The 22950-nt window shown below is 45.4% G+C and overlaps 1 protein-coding gene across 8 annotated transcripts in view; it reads left to right on the forward strand.

The window, feature by feature from the left end:
- ADGRF5 (adhesion G protein-coupled receptor F5) overlaps positions 1-22950 on the forward strand; it is a 101486-nt gene that overhangs the window by 25387 nt on the left and 53149 nt on the right. For 4 of the 8 annotated variants that reach the window (XM_032409688.1, XM_032409695.1, XM_032409691.1 and 1 more), the window contains exons 1-3: positions 6653-7143; positions 19620-19734; positions 22271-22396. In XM_032409688.1, the coding sequence (XP_032265579.1) occupies positions 19729-19734; positions 22271-22396 (132 nt within the window). In that variant the 5' untranslated portion in view covers positions 6653-7143; positions 19620-19728. Of the gene's footprint in view, positions 1-6651; positions 7144-19619; positions 19735-22270; positions 22397-22950 lie in introns of those variants that run through there. The other 4 variants (XM_032409692.1, XM_032409690.1, XM_032409693.1 and 1 more) reach the window with 4 other exon arrangements.

Genomic DNA, 22950 nt, shown 5'->3' on the forward strand with positions numbered 1-22950 from the left:
GGGGGGGTGGGGACAGGCACCAGGGCACAATGTTGAAAGTCCTGCATGGGAAGACAAAAGGTCTAAATTCCAATTCTGGCTCTGACACTGATGGTGCTGTGACCTTGGTTGCCTCCCAGTGTCCCTCTGCCACTAGAGAGCTGGAATGAATGATCACTGGGCCCCCATAGTATAACACTCTTTGATTCTTACTTTTATCCTGGCATGAATGACTCCTCAAACTCATATTTATTTAGTGGTTTTGGCATCATGGCTGTTCACTAATCAACTTGATAAAATGCGAGGGAGAAAATACCTCTGTAATCAGAGGCAAACATGGGGGATATTTTCTTTTGGGGTCAGAAGTGCTGCAGCCCTGAAAACAGTAGAGAGCAATGGAATATAGATGGGAATTGCCCTTATGGGGACAGGGTTTAGCAAGTCCAAACTCGGGGCCGCCACATGTTTGTAGAAGACGCTGTCTGTTACCTGAGATGTCCGATATCTGCTGATGCAGATCAGATGCACAACAAAGGAGCAGAGATTGGAACAGGAGTGGCCACCCAGTATGCATGGACAGAAGATGTGCACTTTAGAGGAAATGCAGCTTCCTTCTAAATAGATTCCTGCCAAGACCAAGATAAGAAGGAATACACATGTCCTCAAATAACCTGCTCTTCCCCATGATGCTGACAGAAGTGTGGGGGGAAGGACTGAAGGAGGAGGAGTCAGTGACAGATTTGGTCAATCAGTGACCGACGTCATGTCCATCAGAGCTGCAGCATGTGGATGACATATGTCATACTGTGGGCATCAGCAAGCACTTCCTGTTATATGAATAGCATGTCTCCTGTGAGAGCTGAAGGTGGAACCTGAAGGCTGAGGATGACTCACAGGCCATTGATGGTCAACCCTCCCCAAGGAAAGGTCAATAAAGGTCAAAAGAGGGCTGTTAATGACACCCCTATGGAGCCATGTCCTAAATCTGCCTCCATTTCCCCCATGTGCTGTCCTTCCCTCTTCTGGGAAAATGTAGGGGAGGTAATCCTGGGTGTGGAGTCCAAAACAAGGTTCCGTATGGGGTGTGCTTTGGATTTCTGACAGAAGCCAGAGCCATCTCTGGGAACATAAAAAGGCGAGTACAATGAGACTGTCAACTGTATCTAACTGGTGCAAAAGATGGAAGCTTTGGGATCTTCCATAGCAAAGTAATATAACTCTCTGGAGGACATATACACAGAGAAGGTGTAATAACTCTGTTTATCTATTGGTGGAATGGGCCCAGTAGCAGCAAGTGCAGATTAAACCTGAGAGGCCCCAGCCGAGTGTAAATATAATCAACTCCAATTAGCAGAGACGCTGCCAAGATATACACACAAAAGATAAGAATAAGACCATTTGTATACTATAAAACTGCCCAATTATTTGTTGGTTCCTTCCTTGCATAAGGACAGGTCAGTGCCAGAGGGGAATTTTCCTGGCCTTGATATAGAAACACCAAAAGAGAGTTGACCCTGGGCCACAGGGGGTCAAAAGGGTTACTAACATCTGGTTGTAGATTAAAAAAACCAGGGCTTACCCTGCCAAGACGTGAAGGTGGGAGGGTTTTGCAAGTTGAGCCGTTATGCACTTTTGTACATACTTTTGCTGTGTATATACTAATGCTGTGGCATTCACAACTTTGTGTGTCACACTTCCAAATACTCTTCTTTAGTGAACAAACTAGGCATCCCTGTCCTCAGGGAGCTTACATGCTAGGTGAGAGGGATGGAAGGTGGAAACAGACAATAAACAAAACAAATAAGTACATTATTGTGCATGAGAGATCATATGTGATATGGGAGAAAAAGAGTCAGGGATGGCAAATTGGGAAATGTGAAATATGGCAGTCAGCAAAGGCCTCCCTAAGAAAGCATTGTTTGGACAAAGTTGGGAATGAGGTGAGGGAGGGAGGCACAAGGATATCTGGGCAAAGAGTATTCCAGGCAGTGCAAAGACTTTGAGATGGAATTGTGCCTGGCTTGCAAGGAGGCCAGCATGGCTGGAGCAATGTGAGCAAAGCGGGAGAGAAGTAGGAGAGGAATCGAAGGAAGAAACAGTGGGAGGAGCAGAGGTGCGTGGGGGTGTAGGGGTTGGAGAAAACTGAAGGCCCTTGAACTTTGACTGTGTGAGGTGGGAGCACAGGAGGGCTGAGTATAGGTGGACATCACAGCGTACTTTTTATGAGGACCATTCTAACTGTAGTCTTGCACAGAGACCAGTTAGAGGCCACGATAATAATGCAGCCAAGAGATAATGATGGCTTGATGAGAATAATAGTAGTGGAAGGCGTAAGAAATGCCCAATCATGCATATATTTGGAAGGTAGAGATGATAGGATTTGATGACAAATTATAGAGTGTGCGAGGGAGAGCTCCAGGATGACTCTTTGAGTTGTGGTCTGGGCAACCTGGAAGGATGGCCATGCCCTTTACTAAGATGGAAGAGATGGTTGGAAGAGCTAGTTTGGGAGGGCAGATCATGATTTTAGTTTTGGTTACATTCAGTTTGAGATCCTACTGAGTATCCAAGTGGAAATGTCAAGTAGGCAGTTGGATATACGGGTCAGGAATTCAGGAGACAGGCCCGTGATAGAGGAGTGCATTTGGAAGTTATCAGCACAAAGATTGAAACCAGGCTGGAGCTCACCTGAGAAATTAGTATCAACAAAGAAGAGTTGGACCACGCCAGTGTTAGGAGGGGGAGCCAGCAATGGAGGAGATGGAGCAGTTTCATTTTCTTTTTGCTTTTATTGATCACCTTCGATACGCCAGCAGTGTACTAGTTGCTAGTATATAATAAATAAGACTAGTTCCTGCCCTCAAGCTGCTTACCCTGAATGCATTAAGATAATCATTTGGATGCAGTGTGGTACCTGCCAAAAGACATAGACCTGGATTATGGGTCCAGGGAGAAGGAACTTGTCCCAGGCTGGGAGGGATAGGAGGGTCCTTGGATGAAATAACACCTATAACTTAGAAGGAGACTAAAAGTTACCTAGGTGAGCAAGAGGGAAGGGCTGGGCAGTGAAACAGCCTGGAGCATGCTGGAAATATGTGTTAATTTGGTGCCAACATTTCTGCCTGAGAAAACAGCTCTGTACAGAATGAGGTGATACCCTCAAGTCCTAAGAGACACGTCGTGCCTGTAAACACATATAACATGACTGGTGAATTAGTTACTCTGAATGCACCACTGCAGTCTGTTTGAAGAAGCTTGGGTTTGACCTGCCACCGACTCCAACATCTTAGAATCCAGGAGAAGGGCCTCTGTCATAGCCCCTGGAAGCCTTAGCCACGATAGGGCAAAGTCTCCCCATCAGCAGCTAATTCTGGTTTGCAGCCGAGACCATATGGTGGTTCCATTTTTTATTTGTCTTTGTTTTCATTGTAAAGTGAGTGGGACAAGCACAGAGTGTTCCTAGCAACAAACAGGACTGTGGGTGAGAGAGGAATTGCTCTTCAGGGAAGCGAAGGGACAGCCACCTTGACAATGCCCCGTTCCGTGTCAGAGAGCCAACTGCGCCCACAGCCCACCCACAACCCAACCCAAGCAGGAAATCTCAGAGCATTTTAAAAGAAGCATTTACTCCCGGAGCTCACTCTGACCACGGGGTGTTTCTTCAGGCAAGACCTTGGTATTTACAAAAAGAGTAACAAAAAGACTTGGATATCAAGCTCCCCGCCATTGTTATTTTTGTAAATATCCAAGTCCAGCTCCCAGCCATTGTTACTCTTTTTGTAAGTACCAAGGTCTGCAAATTTCCCTTTATCCTGGAGTGAGCTAACTGGCCCCCTGGCATTTAGTTCTATCCTACAATTACTTTCCAAAGCGGTCAGCCGGCAAAATTCTTTTAGTGTCTTTTACTACCACATTAATGTCCAGTGTCCTCCTGGTTTTTCTTCATTCCTCCCCAACACAGCTGGTGTCATTTATCTACGTTTATCCTAATCCACTCAAGTTACTCCCAAAAGAACCAATCTCATGACAAAGACAAGATATATTTCAAAGGCATCTTCAAAGGGCCAATCTCGGCTGAACTAGAGGCAGACCTGGCAGAAAGCAAAGGCGAGGACGCTGCCAAATCCATACAGGCAGCCGTATTATTACCGCAAAAATTTTCTTTCCACTGAGTTAACAATAGCTAACACTTAGACCTGCTCCCTATATGCCAGGCACTGTTACAAGCATTTTAATCTTCACGGCAACACTGAGGTAGGTACTATTATTACTCTGATTTTACAGATGAGGAAACTGAGGCACAGAAAGATGAAATAACCTGTTCAAGTTCCACGGAGCTACTGGTGGGCAGATCTGGAGTCCATACTCTCAACCCCAGGCTCCTCAGGGTTTTCGAGACGTAGGTGCTTTTCCACTACTTGTATTTCATATTATAGATTCTTAATGTAAGAGAGAATCTGGGGTATCTTTGTCCATTTCCTATAGAAAAACTTAATACCTCAAATATCTAGCACGGGAAATTATTTTGGAATATTTTAGAATATGATTTAAGCCATCTGGCTCTGTGTGTATGTGTTTTAATGCTCTGCCTGATACTTTTTTAGGCCAAGAGTAGTATTTTATATAGACTCAAAAGATTTATTCTTCATAGTGATTCACCACGTTACTATTTTTAGCTTTTAGCTACAAATAACAGAAACCCCAACTGGTACTGGTTTACATAATAAGGACTTTTATTGTGCCTCTAATGGTAAATCCAGAGGTAATGTGCATCCACAACCAGCCTCACGTCCAAGCACGCCCCGCCGCCCAGCAAGGAGAATGAGATCAGCGTGCTTTAGACCAATCACGATTAGCTCAGGCCCTAGGGAGCAAGTTGCCTTCCCTGAGTTCCCCAGCCAGACTCAGGCTGGCAGCAAGGAGAAGTGAAGAGTCAGCTGGATGGGCAAATACCACATCTCCCAGTGATGATGTTGCAGGATTTCTCTGCCTTCGGTGCCCACGGGTCTTGGTCACACCGCTTTGGAGAATGAAGAGGTAGACCAGACAAAGAGTGGTGGGCAGCAAAGCAGAGTCTATTGAGCAAGAGTATAAAGCTCCCGGAGAGGGAGGGGGGCCCAAGAGGATTGCCCCTGGAGTTTTTAGTTTAGGAGTTTTTATGAGCTCTTTTGCAGAACTATCTTAAGCAATCAGGGTGTGCTGAGTCGTGCCAATCAGGGCTTTGGCCATGTATCTGTCTACCTCTTAGGTTCATGTCCACGTGCTGATGGCCTTTTTTTGCTGACATCTGGGGGCTTAGGTCTTAACTGCCCCTGGCCCGTGATATTGACAAATGCTTTGTGGTTAACTGTCTTATTTTAGGCCGTTTTGCAGAAGTCATTTCTGCAAAGGCTGTAGAACAGAATGCTCGTGTGGTCCTGTCTAAGCTGCAAAACAGGATGTCAGTGCTGTTTTATTTTAGCTGTCCTGACTCCATATTTTCTTGTTGGGGACCGTGGCCCTGACTGCCTAACTGTCCAACCAAGTCCTAACCACGACATGGAATGGACTAGAGAGTGCAGTTGAGAATCAGTACCGAGAAGTTAGAATGATATTGTAAAGGTTCATCCTCTTTTTTGTCAAAATTCTTAACTTCTGTCGCAAGCCTGAGTACCACTGGCAGTTGTCAACATGCCTAGGGGTGATAGCTTTGACCAGATGGGAAGGTGGGCGAAAAGGAGAGTTGGTGTGGAAAAGGACAAGAGTACGAGCTTGTAGGATTAGAGCCCAGGTCCCCAGAGAGTCGCAAACAGTTCTTGAGCTCCTTCTCTGTGCACGCTCACACTGGAACCTGTCAACTCAGCAGGACTGCAATCCACTTTCACACATAATAAAACCAAGTCTCAGGGAAGCGTTGTAATGTGTAAAAGGCTACATAAATAAAACCCCCATGGGACTACAGTTTGAATCCCTACAGTCTGACGCTGGAGTCCTTGCTCTGATATTATAAGGGTTTCTCTAAATACGGTCTGGGGATTCCTGCATCAGACTCACCTGGAGCACTGACTCACGGTGCAGATTCCTGGGCTCCAGGCCTCATTCATCCACCTCTCTGTGGGGACGAGGTCCAGAGTAGGAAACTGATCATTGCCCACACTAACCTGTAAGAACTAGTGAATGATAATCTATTCCTTCTCATCTGTGTTCTGACCTTGGGCAAGTCACTGTTTCTCCTTGGGTCCCAGTTTCCTGACTTGTAAAATGAGGATGGGTAGGTAGGTCACTTCCAACTCAAAAACTCTGATTATAATTCATCTTTAAACCCAGCAACCTGAATGCAGCTTGCCAACTGGCCCTTTTCCATGTATCTTCTTATCTCTAAATATTAGTGTTGTTATCAAGATGATATTTTAAGCATCACAGCATTTGAGGCATAAATATCCATAGAGTTTTCCTAGAAATCTGAGAGAACCAGCTGTCCCCTTCATGTGGCAGATTTGAAGTGCAGCTCTCTCTAAAGCCCAGGGCAAGGACTAATGACAGCTTTAGGTCTTCTCATACTTGGGGGAATTTTTTTTTTTTAATTCTCTGACTTCTTGACACTGCCAGAGACGAGGACTCATCATTGTTTTCCTTCCACTCTGAAAACACAATTTAATTTAGCGAACATCTTTCGAAGGTTTAAACAAGGCATCCTACACCACTCCTTAGCTCTAACCCATTTGGGGTTTGCTTTGGTTTCATTTTCCTGATTTTTTCTTTGGTGAAAGAAAAGCAAGGACCAGGAGCATTGACCAAACAAGTCTGGCCACTCAATGGAGAGGTTTCTAGATAAGGAGGATCTGAAGGACTTCCCATGGGCGTAAGGGAAATCGCACACGCCATCCGGGGAAGAGGAGCAGGAAATCGCTTCTTGTTTTTCAAACAGAAGCAAACCTCTCACGGTTGGCGCTGTGAGGCTCGGAGGACCACAGCAGGGGAGGCGCGGGACAGGGGTGAGGCTGAGCTTGGCACGGAGCTGCCAGTCCTGCCTGAGCCCTCACAATGAATCCTGCTTGGCTTTGTCTTCATCGGGTGTAGGTTTTCTTGGAGACCGCGGGGCAAATGGCCTCCTAGTGGAAACCTGGATGGTTTTAGGCGTCTGATCAGAGCAGAAGGCAGCCTGGGGACTGCGGTGCTGGACAGGTAACATGTCTTCTCCTGCTGTGGTTCACCTCCCTCTGTAGGAAGACCTCAGGGGCACCTCAGTCACTTCAATACTCCTTTTAAGGCAATGCCCAGTTTTGATCCTCTGCCTGATTTTCTTTTGTGTGGCTGCGATATGTATGTTTCCAGCGTAAAGTACATTTGGTCAAGAGCATTGTGCAGGCTGTTGGTCAAGTTGATGAGATTGTCTTTAGGGAGACTGAGTATCATGCAATCACTTGGCATCTTTTAAGGGTTTTCTCTATAATAAAGAGAGCTTTCCTTTTTTCTCCTTTCTTTCTAACTTTCTTTTGTTCTTTTCTTTTCTTTTCTTTCTTAATGAATTTTCCCATCCCTGAGCCAGAAAATACCATAAAGACCAGAGGATTCGTGAATGCTGCCGTGAGTGTTTCCATGCCAGGCAGCCATGTTGCGGTTGTGTTGACGAAGCAAGAGGCTACACCGCGCACTCTCTCAGCTCCCAGGCAGTCACCGGTGCAAGGGGTGATCTCCAAAATGTTCAGTTGTCACCTCTCACCCATGACCGAGGGGAAGGGTTTACGGTCAGGGCTAGGAAGCAAGTCAAGAAAAGTGCTGGCTTTAGAAGCTGGGCAGACTTGTCTTGAGCATTCTAGAAGGAGGAAAGGCTCTCTGAAGTGTGGCTTGCTTAAACCATGTTTTCTTATGCTTTTTAGAAAGCCAGACCATGCCACTTAGCTGGCACTCAGGTTTTCCTTTCATAAAGGGTTCAGGTTTTTGGTCTTTCATTTCTGAATTATACCAGTAGCACATGAATATATTCCTACTGTCATAGAATATCTCACACCCTCCAGTACCCACTCTTTTCTTCTCCTCCCCCCAGTTACCCCATCAATAGTGTGCTTGTGCATCTTATCAGTTATTTTGTCTTCTCAGCTCTCAGGATAAGCCAGGGCACAGAGTACAGTAAATTCTCATTGTCAGATTCATTTACCCATCTTTAACAGCACCTTCTCGCACTAAAAGATAAAATGACACATGGGGATGTGAACAGCTTTTTTAGCACTTAGAAAAGTCTGAAAGAGTTTTACTCATTTTTATCATTATTACTTTTGTGTTGATTTTGGCTTTGGCAAGTAATATTAATAATAGCTCCCCACGGATTAAACTCTAGATTTTCCAACTGGAGGTTTGGTCCTCTCTCGAAGGCCATCAAAGGCAGCGTTGTTTTGGAAATGAAAGAATAAAAAGAAAGGAAAGGAAGGGAAGAGGAAGGTAGGGGAAGGGAGGAGAAGAGAAATGAGAGGAGAAGAGAGGAGAGGAGAGGAAAGAAAAGGAAAGGAAAGGAAAGGAAAGGAAAGGAAAGGAACGGAAAATGAATTAGATAGATGGATGAATGGATAGCTAGCCAGCTAACACCAGAAGCTAGTTAGATTAAGTGGTTGGTCCAGGGAAGATAGGATGAGGGTGGGAGAGATTCCTTTTTTATTTCCTGGATGATAAATTTTTTTTAACAGATAAGTTCACTTTCTACCTCTTTTAGCCTTCTGTAAAAGAGTGACCTTTCATTTTTCCCCCCCATACAATGTTATGAGACAAATGAAGAAGAAAAGATCACTATGAACAAGTTGGTGTAGGTCATGGAGAGACGGTTGGGAAAGAAATTACAAATGGGCCCTGTCAAATCCAAGAATAATTACAAAATACTTTCAGTTGTATTTCCTTGGCCTTTCCAAGTGTTCTCCATCCCAAACTAGAAGGCCACTTGGCCCTGCTGATTTTGGATATTCTGTAGTGCTTCTTGAGCATCCTGTTGAACTTGCCTGCCTGGATCCCTCTCCCAGTCGTGGTTAATCCAATTAATCACTTCACTGTCACGCATGGTGGTAGCCCTGGCAGAGGCTGCCTCTTCTTTCACCCCATCACAGGGGAAGCGGATGTCTTATCTCATTTTATGGAACACAAAAATGGAAGGTTCAGAGATCAAGTGGTTTGCCCAGCATCACACAATGGATCTTTTGGGGGCACCAAGATAAGAAAAAAACCCAAGTCTCTGGCTTTCCTACCCCATTTTTGGGCAGTAATGTGAGGCTAGGAGGCATGAGGAATAGAGAATTAACGTGATTGGCTGGATCCTGTCAGCTTTGTAGCAACACGGATTCCCAGTTTTGCTGGAATTCTATAGATAGATGAAGCTATTGCCTGGACCAGATTTTTTGCAGATTCCAACACTTGCTGTCCATTAGTATCACCCCAGAAATTAACAAAAACAAACAAACAATGCCTAGACACATCCCTGGAGCAACTAAATCAGAATCTCTGGGCATGACATATATATTTTTTTGATTCTCGAAGTGACTCTTTTATATAGCTAGGGTTGTGAACCACTGAGTCCTAAATGTAGGAGAGAAAGTGGCTAATGGGAGAAGCAGAAGCAATCCTTGTTCGTGTGCCTGGGAAGTCGGGGCCGGGAGTGCCAGCAGCTGTGAGCACATGAGCAACGTGTGTTAGGATTCTGGCTTCTGCTGCCTGTGACAGGAGCAGACCCATCTCACACCTGCATGTGAGAATGCAGAGTTTTCCAGCTCCCCGACAATGACAATGCCACACCCCTGACTTCTCTGCAGATACACTGGCTTGCTGTTCCTTGCCGAATTTTCAAAACCAGATTAGATGTTCTAGGTAAACAGGATGTGCTCTTCTAGTGCCAAATGATTATGGGGGCCATCCATTTTATTCCATGTCACTTTAACATGTGTGTCCCAATCCCCAGAAAAAAAGGGAAGGCCGAAATACTAATTATCCTTTGCATGACCCGCCACTTTCTGGATTGATCTATATATGGATAGACAATAAATCAGGGTTGTTTTTAAATCATAAAACGTGCCCCTAGAATCCTCTCCCCTCCCCACTGACATCTCTCAATATAGTTCAAGCTCCTCCATGTCATGTTTGTGTCCTGTATAGAGAGCGCTAGGAGGCGCTCTCACAGCTTACTTCCATGTCCCCGGTGCCCATGAGTTTCGGCACATAGTAGATACTACAGGAAGGCTTGATGACCAAAACATCTGCACGGGCTTTGGGTATGCTATGAATTCACAAGTTACTTACGCACTCGGCATTTCAACTCATATTGCATGATTCCAGTCCTGAAGGTTCCATAACTGATATCTTGCCTATTTCCTAAAAATCATCCCCCAAGTGAAACCTTCAAAGGCACAGTTTGGTGGAAGCATCTGTTCTGGGTAGACTTGCTAAGTGCTATGGAATTATCAAGGCAGAGAATCTTTTCCTTTAGTTAGCTTACACTGTTCTTTTTTTCTTGAAGATTTTATTTATTTATTTGAGAGAGAGAGAGAGAGCATGAGCTGGGGGAGAGGCAGAGGCAGGCTCCCCGCTAAGCAGGGAGCCCGATGTAGGGCTCAGTCCCAGGACCCTGGGATCATGACCCGAGCCAAAGGCAGACGCTTAAACAACTGAGCCACGCAGGTGCCCAAGTTAGTTTACACTCTTAATAGGAGGCAACACACAGGCATTGGGAATTTTAATAATAACTGGTAATATTTGCTGAGTGTTTATCACGTGCCATGCTGCTCGCTTTACCAAAGTTGTTAGCTCAGTTAGTTGTTCCAATAACCTAGACATCGGGTGCTATTATGGTAGCTGTTTTATGGATGAAGGGACACACAGTTGTAAGTAAGTTGCCCAAGGCACACAACGCCGGCGACTAGTATAGTTGGCAGTCTGGCTTAAGAGTCATGCCTAATGACTATGCTATGCTACAGCACTCACAAGGGCACTGCAGAAACGTGCACACGATGGAGACATGCAGGGTAGGCAGGAGAAAGATGCATCTCTGGAGGAGACAAGAAAAGCGGCAGTATGGTATAAAGATTAGGAGTCCAGACTTTGGCAACAGACTTAACTATTTTACCATGTGACCTGGGGTGTTTTATTTAATTTACTCATGCCTCAGTTTCTTCATCCGTAAAATGGGGACCTTGATAGTTCTACCAATATAGGATTTAAGGATTAAATGAGCCAAGGGCTCGCAGAGTGCTTAGTCTGATGCCTGGCCTGTAGCGAGAGCTTGATAAATGAGAGCAGTTGTTGCTGTTACTAAGGAAATAGCAAGACCCGAAATGAGTAAAGCTCAGAAAGGAGGATTGGGACATTTCAGTTGCCAAGAATGGTTTGAGAAGGAGCTGAGAGGCAGCAATCCATTCGACCAATATTTATGGTTAATATTTATGACACATTTTGCAGAAGAAGGCGCAATGAAAGCTTGTGAGTGGTCAGCCCACTGTGTATCCAAGTGTAGTGGAAGAAAAGTGTGGCAGAGCTGGGTGCACATTTAGGTTGTGGCGATCATGCTCGTCAGGTGAAGGAGCCCAAAGAGTCCCCGGTCACTTGAGAACGTTTGAAGAATTTGAATGTGGTAGACAGCAATCTATGGAAAACAGCATTCTAGGCAAATGAATTTGCTGATGGTGTGTTGGGTTATTGAGCAGGTGGGGGAAGGAGTGAGGAAGTCCATTCAAGAGATGGCTGCAATCATCCAGGTGTGGGGTGATCATGTCCAAACCAGGGTGGTGGCCAGGGGACAGCAGGCGGCAGCAGAGACAATGACAGGACTCAGTGGCTGGTTGAATTGCTGCTCCCAATCCTGCTTACTACCTGTGGCGTGAAACCAGAGAGCGAGGCTAGCCGTTGGCAAATCTGGGAAGAGCTGGGTTCGGAGGTAGCAGGGGACAGAAGAATGACAATCAGTCTTGGGTGAGCTGAATTTTGACCCAGGTGAGAATAGTATGGTTGGGGAGCCGCTCCTGATATGTAACAAAGAGATCAGGGTGGAAATAAAGCTTTGGGAATTCTCACGTAACTTGATAACGAAAAATATGGACGTGGGCAAGCTCCCTAAGAGAGAGGGTGTCAAGGGGGATGAACAAAGGACCCAGGACAGTTTCTGGCAGGCCCGTGATGGGGCTGTTGTGGATGAGAAACCATGGGAGGAGGAGGGAAAGGAGCAAAAATTGGAGTGATAAGAGACCCAGGAGGAAGGGGGTCGGGCGCCACAAAGGAAGAGGCACTAAGTGACTTCAGAAACCAAGAACCCAGGGAGGAGAAGGACTCTTGAAGAATAGCATTGACGAATATCAGACTGTTCAGATTAAAGAAATCTTGGAATGTTCATGACTTCTCAGGATATGTATTTTTGGGAAAAAAATAGTTTTTCATTTTGAGTCGCACGCACACCTTATTCTTGAAGTCTAACAATCCCTGGAGCGGGGAATGAAAATTTCAGAGAAATGAAGTCACTGGCCAAGGATAGCAATGCCTTGTCTTAGGAGATGGAGGAGGTAAGGGCTCCTGAAAGCAGGAGACACAGAGGGCTAAGGTGGCCCTGCCAATTCTTAAAATGTTGGAATATTTTAAAACATGTTGTAAATTGCTGCCTTGAGCCCCTGGAATGCCCAGCGTGGCCCCCGCCCACCTCCACCTCAGCCACCCGGCCCGCAGACCCTCCCGCAGACGCCCTCACTATCCAGAATGACAGCCTCCAGGCCTCTGCATAGTGACCAGAGACTCTTCCAATTGGTCCATTATTATTATGGTTAATACTCCAGTATTCTTTTGCCTCTCACTTGCTGGAGGGTAGAACCACAGAACTGTAAGGCTTGCATCCATTCCCAAGCCCTCTGATGCTCTATCCAGCACAACAGCCAACCACAGGGCTACCCTCCCTCGAAACTGGAATGCACCCCTGGCATTGTTTTGCTGGGGCTTAGGGAAACCCCTCCACATGGTAAATGAAAGTAGCAAGATAGATGAGATAAGGGCCGAGTTAGGAACTTCATGTTTTCATAAAGATGGCAATCTCTTGCTTAAAGGTTAAAGCCCTCCAGGGATTTACAACAAGGGAAGAAGTATAAAAGGTTATCAACGCTGCACACATGTGCAGTGTGTTTTGGAAAACTTGACCCCATTGTGTACAAACAAATGTTCCTCTGTAATCTGAGAGTTCTGAGCCACCCTGACACAATGTTGTTGCAGGACCTTAGTTCAAGGCAAGGGAAAATTAAATAGAAAAAAAAATTTTCAAGGCAGTCCTTTAATTGGCATTGTGGTTCGTGTTCGTGTTAAATAAATATTTAGCTTATCGTTCTGCATGTGCGAGGGATGAATCATCTAATTAAATAATGTCAGCAAAGATAAGTCTTATCACCTCTGCAGTTGAAAATACAGATCTATGAGGGCAGGCTCTTAAAGTTATACCTGAGGATTTTTAATCTGTAGTTCTACAATTCGGGAGGGAGGTTACCGATGGCACCCTGTGCCTCACGGAGATGAGCGAAGAGTAATAATCCCAGAAAGATTTGCAATAGGAGCCCTCCTGAAATCTGGTATTACCATTTAGTATCTACCATCAAAAGGAATCTGCTTTGAATTATTCTCCAGTCGTAGAATGATGCATGTTTATATCTAATTTCAGTCTCTTGCCTACTATTTTGATCAGAAGTACATGTTTAAAAGAATAGCTACGTGAACATGTAGTCTGTACCCAGAACGTGCAAAGCAGGGAATAGGGAGACACGCCAGTGGCTTCTTTGAAAGGGGACAGTAGCTTGTCTTACTTAGCCAGTCACAGGCCAAGCTTTAGTAGGAGGCATGGTTTCCCTTGAGAGTCCTCTCATGCAACACAATTAGCTTCTTTCTTAAAAAGAAAGTCACACACATAACATCACTACTGAGTGTGACGGGAAAGCACAGCAGGTTACATTTGGGAAGAATCTCCACTCTCTCTTCCACCTTGCAACCAAATTTCTTAAGTTCTATACACTCACTGTCTCCATGCTCTCATCTCCCACTCACTGGACAACTGCCCAGTGCAGTGCAATGTGATTTCCTCCCCACTCACTCCAAGGAGAGTCCCCTTGCTGAGAACACATCATGTGTCCAAATCCAATGGGCAATCTCAGCCCCCTTCGTATGGTCCTTTCAGCACCGCTGGACATAATTGACCACGTTCTGCTTCTTGAAACCTGACCTTCCCTGGTTCCAGACTCTCTACTAGCCCTGTTCCTTCCTGCCTTTCTGGTCTTTCACTCCCAAACGTCTTGGCTCAATCATCTTCTTTGACAGGACCTCTGGTTGTTGGAATTCTGTGGGCCTCAGTCCTAGGCTGTCACTCTGCTCTCTCTGCTGGCTTCCTAATCAATCTTACTACTCCTGTGGTTTCAATTACTGTGCCTGCCCTGGCTTCTGCTCACCTCAGTAGCCCTCCCATATCCATCCCCTGCTTCCTTTTGGCATTCCAGCCACTCCAGTCCATTTGCAGCTCATTGAATGTGCCATGCATTTTTTTCTACCTCAGGGCCTTTGCACAAGATCTTCCTTCTGTCTGGAACCCTCACCCTCCTCTCCATCTGACCTCTCTTTTGTTTTCAGCTAATTCCAACTCACACTTCAGATTTCAGCCCCATTAAATACTTCCTCCAGGATACTGTCCACAGATCCCCAGGACTAGGTCATGTCCCTCTCTTGATAGGCTTTATTAGACAGTTCAGCACAGTGGTTAAAAGCGGCTCTGCAGTTACATTTCTCTGGTTCACATTCTGGCTCTGCCACTTACTACCTGTGTGATTTGGAGCAAAATATTTAACCATTCTGTGGCTCAGTTCATTTCATGTCATACTGTTCATTAGCTATCATACTAAACCCCTTGCACTGGAATTGCTGTGAGCGTTAAAAGATTTAATACAGTCAATGCTCAGCTTGGTGCCTGGCACATAGTAAGTGCTCAGCCACGGATTACTGTTCTGATTACTCTCCTTGGTCACACTTTCATGGTCATAGTGAAACAATGAATTGTGTCACTGATTCTTCAATTGCTTATCTCTCCCATTAGACTCTAAGCTCCATGGAGATGGGGATCATTCTCTCGTTTTCTGTTGCTTCCTCTGCACGCAGCTGAGTGCCTGGCACTTAGCAGAGCTTAATAAACATGCAGTGAATCAATGGAGAAATGGATACATGAGTAAGGGAATAAATAGAATTGCTCCATGATGTACTTAGAACAATAAATACAATACAAGGAGGAAGGTTAAGGGCCTAGATTAAGAGCAGGTGTTCGGAGGAAGTAGAGACTATTTATAGCTGAACAGAACAAGGAACCTCCAGCCAGGAGGCTGTATTTTGCCTTGTCATTGAAGGACGGATAGAATTTGAATATGCGGTGATTTTCCTGAGTCCCAGGGGCAGGGAAAGATGGAGATTACCAAACCAAGTAAATGGCAGGATTATTTTGGTTTTGCCAAACACTGAAGAATAGCTTGACAATAATAACTGCCCCTCCCCACTTCCAGGATTAATTCTCAAAGATTAGTTTTTGCATTTTTACTTTTGCATGAACACTGGAAAATCCCTTACCCTATTTTCAATTATGAAAAATCAACCCCCTTCGGTGGTGAAAATCTGGTCGATCCTTATTACATATGCTTGCTCTGGAATATAAAATCCAGGTCATGGAAGGTCTTGAGTATCAATGAAAGCAATTGCTTCTATTCTAAAAGCAATGGGGAGCTGAACAGGGAATAGCATGTTAGAAGGGTGCTTCTGGAAGATTAATCCTGCGTCCATGTAGACCATGGGGCAGGAGGGAAAGAATGGAAGCCATTGCAACGGTGCATGTGAGGGGCAATGAAGGCCTGAACCGTGTCGTAAGTCAGAGGTGGGTGGGATAAATACAAAAGAGAGTTATGGTTAGGCACAGAAGTCTAAGTGAGGTTACCTTGCCTTTGAAATAAACGTGAGAAATTTTAGACTCTTTGAACGGTAATGGGACTTCCGAGGCCAGCTCCCATACTGAGTGCAGTCAATTCTCTACCTTTGCTGGTAACACAGTTGAGACCCGGAAAGATAAAGCGACTTGCCCCAGATCACACAACTGGTTAGTGGCAGAGTGAGGCTAGAACTCATAGTTCCAGTTGCCTAATCCAGTGTCCATATAGAGAAAGTTTTCCATTTATTCATGTTGCTATCCCACCAGGAAGGCCTTGTAACCCAAAGGGTACCCCTAGTGGAATAGACTGCTTAGCTTATAATTTTACCACTCCTGCCTGTCGGCTGTGTGGTCTTGGTGAGTTGCTCCTCCTTTTAGCTTTCCACTTCTGCCGCTGAAAAGTGGAGAGAATTGAGTGGTCCCACAGGATCATCGAGGGGGTTACATGACATAATCCTTGGAGAGAGCTTAGCGTCATGCCTGGAACAGAGTGAGCACCTCATAAATTACAGGAATCTATACTTGTCATCATCATCTTTGATGACAATTACTATCCACAATCTTATCAGAAATGGCTTGCCTGACTGGAGGACATCATTATTATCTAGAATTTTAAGAATGCTCAGTTGGCCTCCTGGGTCCTGACTTTGAGGCTGACAGCCCTTGCTAGGCCTCAGTTTTCTCATCTGAAAAACTAGTGGGTGTGGGGAGTGGGGCAGTGCTGGAACTAGAGATGAATTCTAATTTGTTTTCCAATTCAGACAGTGTGTGTTTATGCTCTGTTCGGATACACCAATAATTCAGTTTTCATAAAGGCATACTCAGAATAAGCACTCAATAGATGTTGAGCAGTAGACAAGAGGGTCATACTCACCCTTTCTAAATAAAAAATAGAGGGGGTATCATTTTTATTGAATTCTAATTAGTTTTCCAGGGCTGCCATAACAAAGTCCCACAGACTGGGTGGTATAAACAACAGAAATCTATTCTCTCACAGTCCTGGAGGTTAGAATTGGAGATCAATACATCAGCAGGGGTGATTTCTTCAGAGGCCTCTCTCCTGGGCTGGTAGATTGTCATCTTCCTCTGGGATCTTCCCATGGTCCTTCCTCTGTGTCTGTCCGTGTCCTAGTCTCCTCTTCTTATAAGGCCACTGGTCGTACGGGATGAGGGCCCCCTGTAATGACCCCATTTTAACTTAATTACCTTTTTAAAGACCTATCTTCAAATAAGATCACATTCTGAGGTACTGAGGGTATCACTTTTGGAGGGACACAACTCGGCCCACAACAAATTACAATGATGACCAGGCCCTTTTGTGCTTCGTGGGCATGATCTCCAACGTCTATAGCAATGCTACAGGGCGGGTGCTGTCATCCTTGTCATTCCTATCAGCAGACAGAGGCTCGTTGGGGCGAAGTGTCTCACCATGGTTAGTGGTGAAGCTTGAATCAGAACCCAAGCCCATTTCGCTTCAAAGCTGATGCTCCTTCCACTCCAGTCTACTACGGGAAGGAGGGAATCACTTGAGCCCTAATGCCACCACATTCTCTTTCCAAGTCACAGCAAAAATAGCTCTGCCTTCTTTGGGGCCAGTCATTGTTCGGGAGAACAATGCCCTCCTGGGGACCATGGCGGAGCCTATGTCACGGTGGTTGGGCAAGCTGCTCAAGGGAACTCCCACGAGGGGCACAAGGGACTGCTAAACCTCACCCTTTTGGCTCCTTTGTTCCCTCTGCTGATGCTGTTCTCCTTCTCCTGAGGTTCTCTTTTCTTTCACCATTACACATGAAAGCATCGCTCATCCTTTAGAGTCTGGCCACGGACCCTGGTCACTCCCAAACTCACCCCACTTTCCCCCCATCCTCAGCTCCAGGCATGCTTATCACCTGCACACTGCGGCTCACTTGGGAGACAGGCCCACTTGGGGGTGAATCTGGCTCTGTTCCTTACTAGCTATGTGTCCTGGGTGAATTCCGCAACCTCTCTGGGCCTTCGTTTTCTCATCTATGAATTAGGATAAAAATACCTACGTCACAGGGCCATCGTGAGAGGCAGACTAAGTGAGCTAACCTATTTACTGTACTTAGCACCGTGCCTGGTATACAGTAGACATTCAATCCATAGTGGTTTTTACGTTGATGTTTTTCGGTCTATGTTTGGCGCCTTCCCAATGAGACTGAGAGCTTCTTGGGGGCAAGGACCATGACTCATTTCAATTTGTGATGGCAGAGCACAATTTTGGGGCTGTAGAAAACACTGTATTTGTCAGCTCCTAAGTGTGCAACATATTTGAGACATGAAATACAATGTCAAGTAACAGCCTCTGCTATTGGATTTTATCAGAAACTATTGGGTAGCAGGTGTCTGGGTGGCTCAGTCTCTTAAGCATCTTGATTTTGGCTCAGGTCATGATCTCAGGGTCCTGAGATCGAGCCCCACGTTGGGCTCCATGCTGAGCATGGAGCCTGCTTAAGATACTCTTTTTTTCTCCCTCTGCCGTCCCCACTCCCGCGGGTGCGTGCTCTCTCTCTCTCTCAAAGCAAACAAACAAACATCACCTCGGAGCCCACACTTCCATTAATCCATTCATTTATTCACCGCTGACTGATTGCTTCCTAAATGCATCCCCTCAAGCTTCCGTTTCTACATGGTTTCTTTAGTAGAAAGAGCTATAGGCTGGTGATGGAAGGTACTAGAGTGCAGGGGAATGTGGAAGGAGCAATAGATTGCTGAAAATACAGGTCTGCAGACCTCAGACTTCCCTATGCATCAGAAACAGCTCGGGTGGATATAGAATTTTGGCTCCCATCCCCCAGAAGTTCTAATTTAATTGGTCTAGGGTGATTTTAAAACAACAAACAAGCAAATGGAAAAAGAAAAATAAGAAACTCCCCAGGTGATGGTTCTGGTGTGCAGCCAGGGATAAGAACCCCGGGAGGAGATGATGCACAAATACCCCAAGGGGACTTTTTTCTTTAGGCAATGCTAAGGGGAGGGACTGCGTGCTAGGCTAAAGTAGGGAGCAGAGCCCTGAGCAGGAGGCAGGAGGAGGGACCAGCTCAGAGACTGAGCAAGTGTGGGTTCACATTGTCACCTCGCCTTCCTCCTCCCCAAGAGGAGCCAGGAAAGTATCTAGGCTAAGAGTCTAGCCTAGGGGAGAGGGGCTAAGGATACCAGAGGGCATGAAAAGGCAGAGCTGTGTAGAGCTTAGGAAATAAATCATTTCCAGAATGAATCCCACAATTGCCCTACTTAGATGGAGCTGGAAATCACAACTTGATGATAACATTGGGGCACCAGACCTCACAGTCGTGGCCATTTTGTGAATACGCTTCTAACCTTGCAAAGGCATGCGAGCTTATTTGCTCCTCTTCACCGCGAAACCCGCCCCCCCCCCCCGCCCCGCCCCTCACCTTGCCAATAAAGTCTGGGCAGGTCAGGCCTGATGGAGGGTTTCCAGGAGAGCAGTTGATTTGGAGCACTGGTGGTACCTAAGATCCAGGAGAACAGTTCTCTGGTCTGTTTCAGGCCAGGTTCACAATGGCGGTCCTGACGCATAATCACTCTGCAAGAGAATGTCATTATAAGACTGCTTCAAGGAAGCCAGACCCCCACCCTGCAAATGCAGTGCTGCTGGGAATCCTGAGGACTTATTCCTGGCATATGACGTCAGGATGCTTGATTTCCCTCTCCCTGTCTTCTAACTTCACAGACAGGAAAATAGAGCCAGAGAAGATCCGGAAGTTGCTCATCACCCCGGGGTTTGTACTGTGCATGAGATCATATTTCCCAGCTTTTTCTAAGACACAGCTGGCTCATTCATGCTGGTGAGTTTTAGTAGAGAATATCTACGATTTAAAATTTAAAAAGAGAAAGAAATTGAGAACGACATCAGATAATTTTCTTTCTTCTCTGCCTGTTTGTCTCTGTGTTTCTTGGCAGTTGTCTGCCATTTAATCCAGGAATGCAGAGTGAATATGAACTTTGAGGGGATTTACAATTAAAGGGACCCTCCTGAAGATATATTGCCTTGAATCTGGGGTTCTACTCCCTGCCTTTAATTGGGTGAATTTGGATTTTTTTTTTCACCATTAGCCAAGTTAAACAGCCTCCATTGGCTCCTCATGGATGAGAATAGCTGGGAGCTGAGGGTTAATGAAAGATTACTGATATAGGTAAAGGCAGTTTGTCTTCAGGTATCTCCCAAAATGTAGGAACCCCAAAAGCTGCACTGATCTCAGCTGGTATCACTGTTCTGGCCAGGCCAAAGGTATGACAAAACAAACTGGTTGTCAAATATTTTTAATATTTACCTTTCCATCAACATGGTAGCATTCTTCTTTCAAGTGGAGAACCCACCCTTACCCTTACTGTGGAAGCAATGACTGGGTCCCTGTTCTCATTCTCCTGCATCCAGAGAACATTCCCTTCCCCACAGTGGGGTTCCTGCTACATCTCTATTGACTTGTGAGTTTGTTGTCACTAAGCAGGTCAACAGAGAGAAGAGTGTTAATTTCATCAAGAACTGTCCCTAGGGAAGCTGCAGGAAGATGGAGACAGTGGGCAGTATTGGCCATTGGCCTAGATACCAAAAGGACCAGACATGGCCATTTGGGGACATTATAATTCTTGCTAATTCTGACCCCAAGGCCATCACTGGGAAATGGTGGAAAGGATATAGAGTTAGCTCTAGTCCCTCTAACACCTGGGTCCCTCCCTGGCTGTCACAGGTCAAGGGAGGCTCATTAACCATTCAGTTACTACATCTCATCCCCTAGATTAACTGCCTCTATCTGGAAGCAGCTAGTCGAGTGCACTAAGGTGGGGTCTGAAAAGGTTAAATTCTCTCCTAAGTACCCAATTCATCCCAAGAGCAGTTGTTATCACCAGGCTCAGTCTGCTCAGTATCCGCAAAAGCCTGTTCCCTTTGAACAAAGAATCGGTTGCTACGATTGCCCTACGGCAGATGCACCTGGTTGGGATATCTATTCTCGTAACCCAAATTGCAAAGCATTTTCCAAAAGCCATTGAGTTGCAGAATTTTAAAAATGTATCTTGATTGCCAGATCTGCAAATTGGGTCAGTTTTCCAGGGCCTTATGCTTCCCTTTTTTCCACTGGGGAAGAGAAAAAGAAGGCAGCCAGCAGCTGGTGATTGGAACACAATTCTCCCTGGCATGTAAGTCTTGGCTACCGTCTGTGTGTTATCCTGGCCACGGTCCCCTGGCATTCGCTGCAGCGCCTGGGCCGAGGCCTGCCCTTCCTGATGGCTGCCCTCTGAATTCCACTAACAACCAGCATGAAACACTGCAGCTTGCACCCCTGTGGCTCTTCATGGTTTTTAATCATCTGAGCTTCAGGAAAGTCTGTGAGAAAATAAGAAGAGGTGTAACTATCCCCGTTTCTCAGATGGGGAATATCGGGCTCAGCGAAGATACGTGACTTACCCAAGGATACACAGCTTATGGTGATCTTGGATCTTAATCTGTATCTTCTGCCTCTTGATCTACTACTCTTTTCACAAAAACTCACGGCCGTAAAAAAGTCAGTGAGGAAAGGAATCTGTATGAAGTGGTTTGTCTGGGTCCCCAGACCCAAGTGGGTTGGAATGATGCAATCTGATACTCGACTTTTTAAATGCAGCAATGATTAATCGAGTCACCAAAAAACTTCATCTTAATCACCCAGCATTATAAAGAGGTAGCTATCAAAAATCAGTGCATAAGATGGGACACATTATATGAATATTCCATGTTATGCACTCTATTACTATAAAAGACTATAAAATACAACATATTTTTATGACTAAGTCCAGGATTTTTCATACTAATGAGTCATAGCCCATTAATATGCATCATAAAGTCAATTTTAATGGGTTGTTACCAGAATTCGAAACAAAAATAGGGTAAGATAGGATAGGATCGAATTGAAAAAATCAGAATGTGACGTATGTAGCAAAGGTAAGTATTGTCCTCTGAATCCTTCTGTTTATTTATTATGTGTACTGCATCACGATGTTTGAAGTATTTCTTGCTCAGTGGTCTTTCTCTTTTTCCTGCTCTGCCCCCTCCCCTCTTTCTCCTTTCTCTTTCGTTCCCTCTCTACTTCTCTAAGTATATAGGAAAGGTACCCAAACATCTGCTACCTTTGTCCTCCGTTCAGGGCCGTCCCCAACCCCCATCCTTCCCGACCTGATCCTTTACTCAGCCCCAGGTCTGGAGCAGAGACCGTTCTCTATAGTTGATACCTTCATGCTCCTTCCGTTCTCCTCTTTTTGTCTTGTGACCTTCGAAACGAGGTTTGCTAGTTCTCTCTATGTTTGATAAACAGATTCTATCTCTAAACTATCATATTTACATTTCAGGCAAAGCAACTCAATCCTAAAGAAATGAAATCCCCAAGGAGAACCACATTGTGCTTCATGATTATTGTGATTTATTTTTCCCAAGCTACATTGAACTTGAATTCAGAGTCTATTGTTCATCCTTTGGTGAGTACACCCATGTCTGCTATATTTTTCCTTGTCAAATTTTTCTGATTTCCTGGGAATGTCACAGACAGAAATTGCTTTAAAAAAATTTTTTAGGGCCTTTGAGAAAATGTTGCAAATGTGGGGGAGGGGGTGAACATATATGGATATCAGTGTGTCTACCGGGCTACCACTTAGCATACTCTGACATCAGTGGTGGTCAAGGGAACATCCCCCAGCCTCCCTCCTTAACTAAATGGCCACCTTTAAGTCTGAAACTCCACTCTGAAGCTGACAATAATGACTAAAAGGCAGATTGTGAGGACTGGGCAGGACGCGCGTTCTCAAAGGATTCATTTAAACTTGAGCTTCAGGGAGCGCCTGGGTGGCTCAGTGGTTAAGCATCTGCCTTTGGCTCAGGTCATGATCCCAGAGTCCCGGGATCGAGCCCCGCATCAGGCTCCCTGCTCAGCAGAGAGTTGGCTTCTCCCTCTCCCACTCCCCCTGCTTGTGTTCCCTTTCTCGCTGTCTCTCTGTCAAATAAGTAAATAAAAATAAATAAACTTGAGCATCAG

The sequence above is a fragment of the Phoca vitulina genome, unplaced genomic scaffold (assembly GCF_004348235.1).
Source record: "Phoca vitulina isolate PV1807 unplaced genomic scaffold, GSC_HSeal_1.0 scaffold11, whole genome shotgun sequence".
Taxonomy (NCBI): Eukaryota; Metazoa; Chordata; class Mammalia; order Carnivora; family Phocidae; genus Phoca; species Phoca vitulina.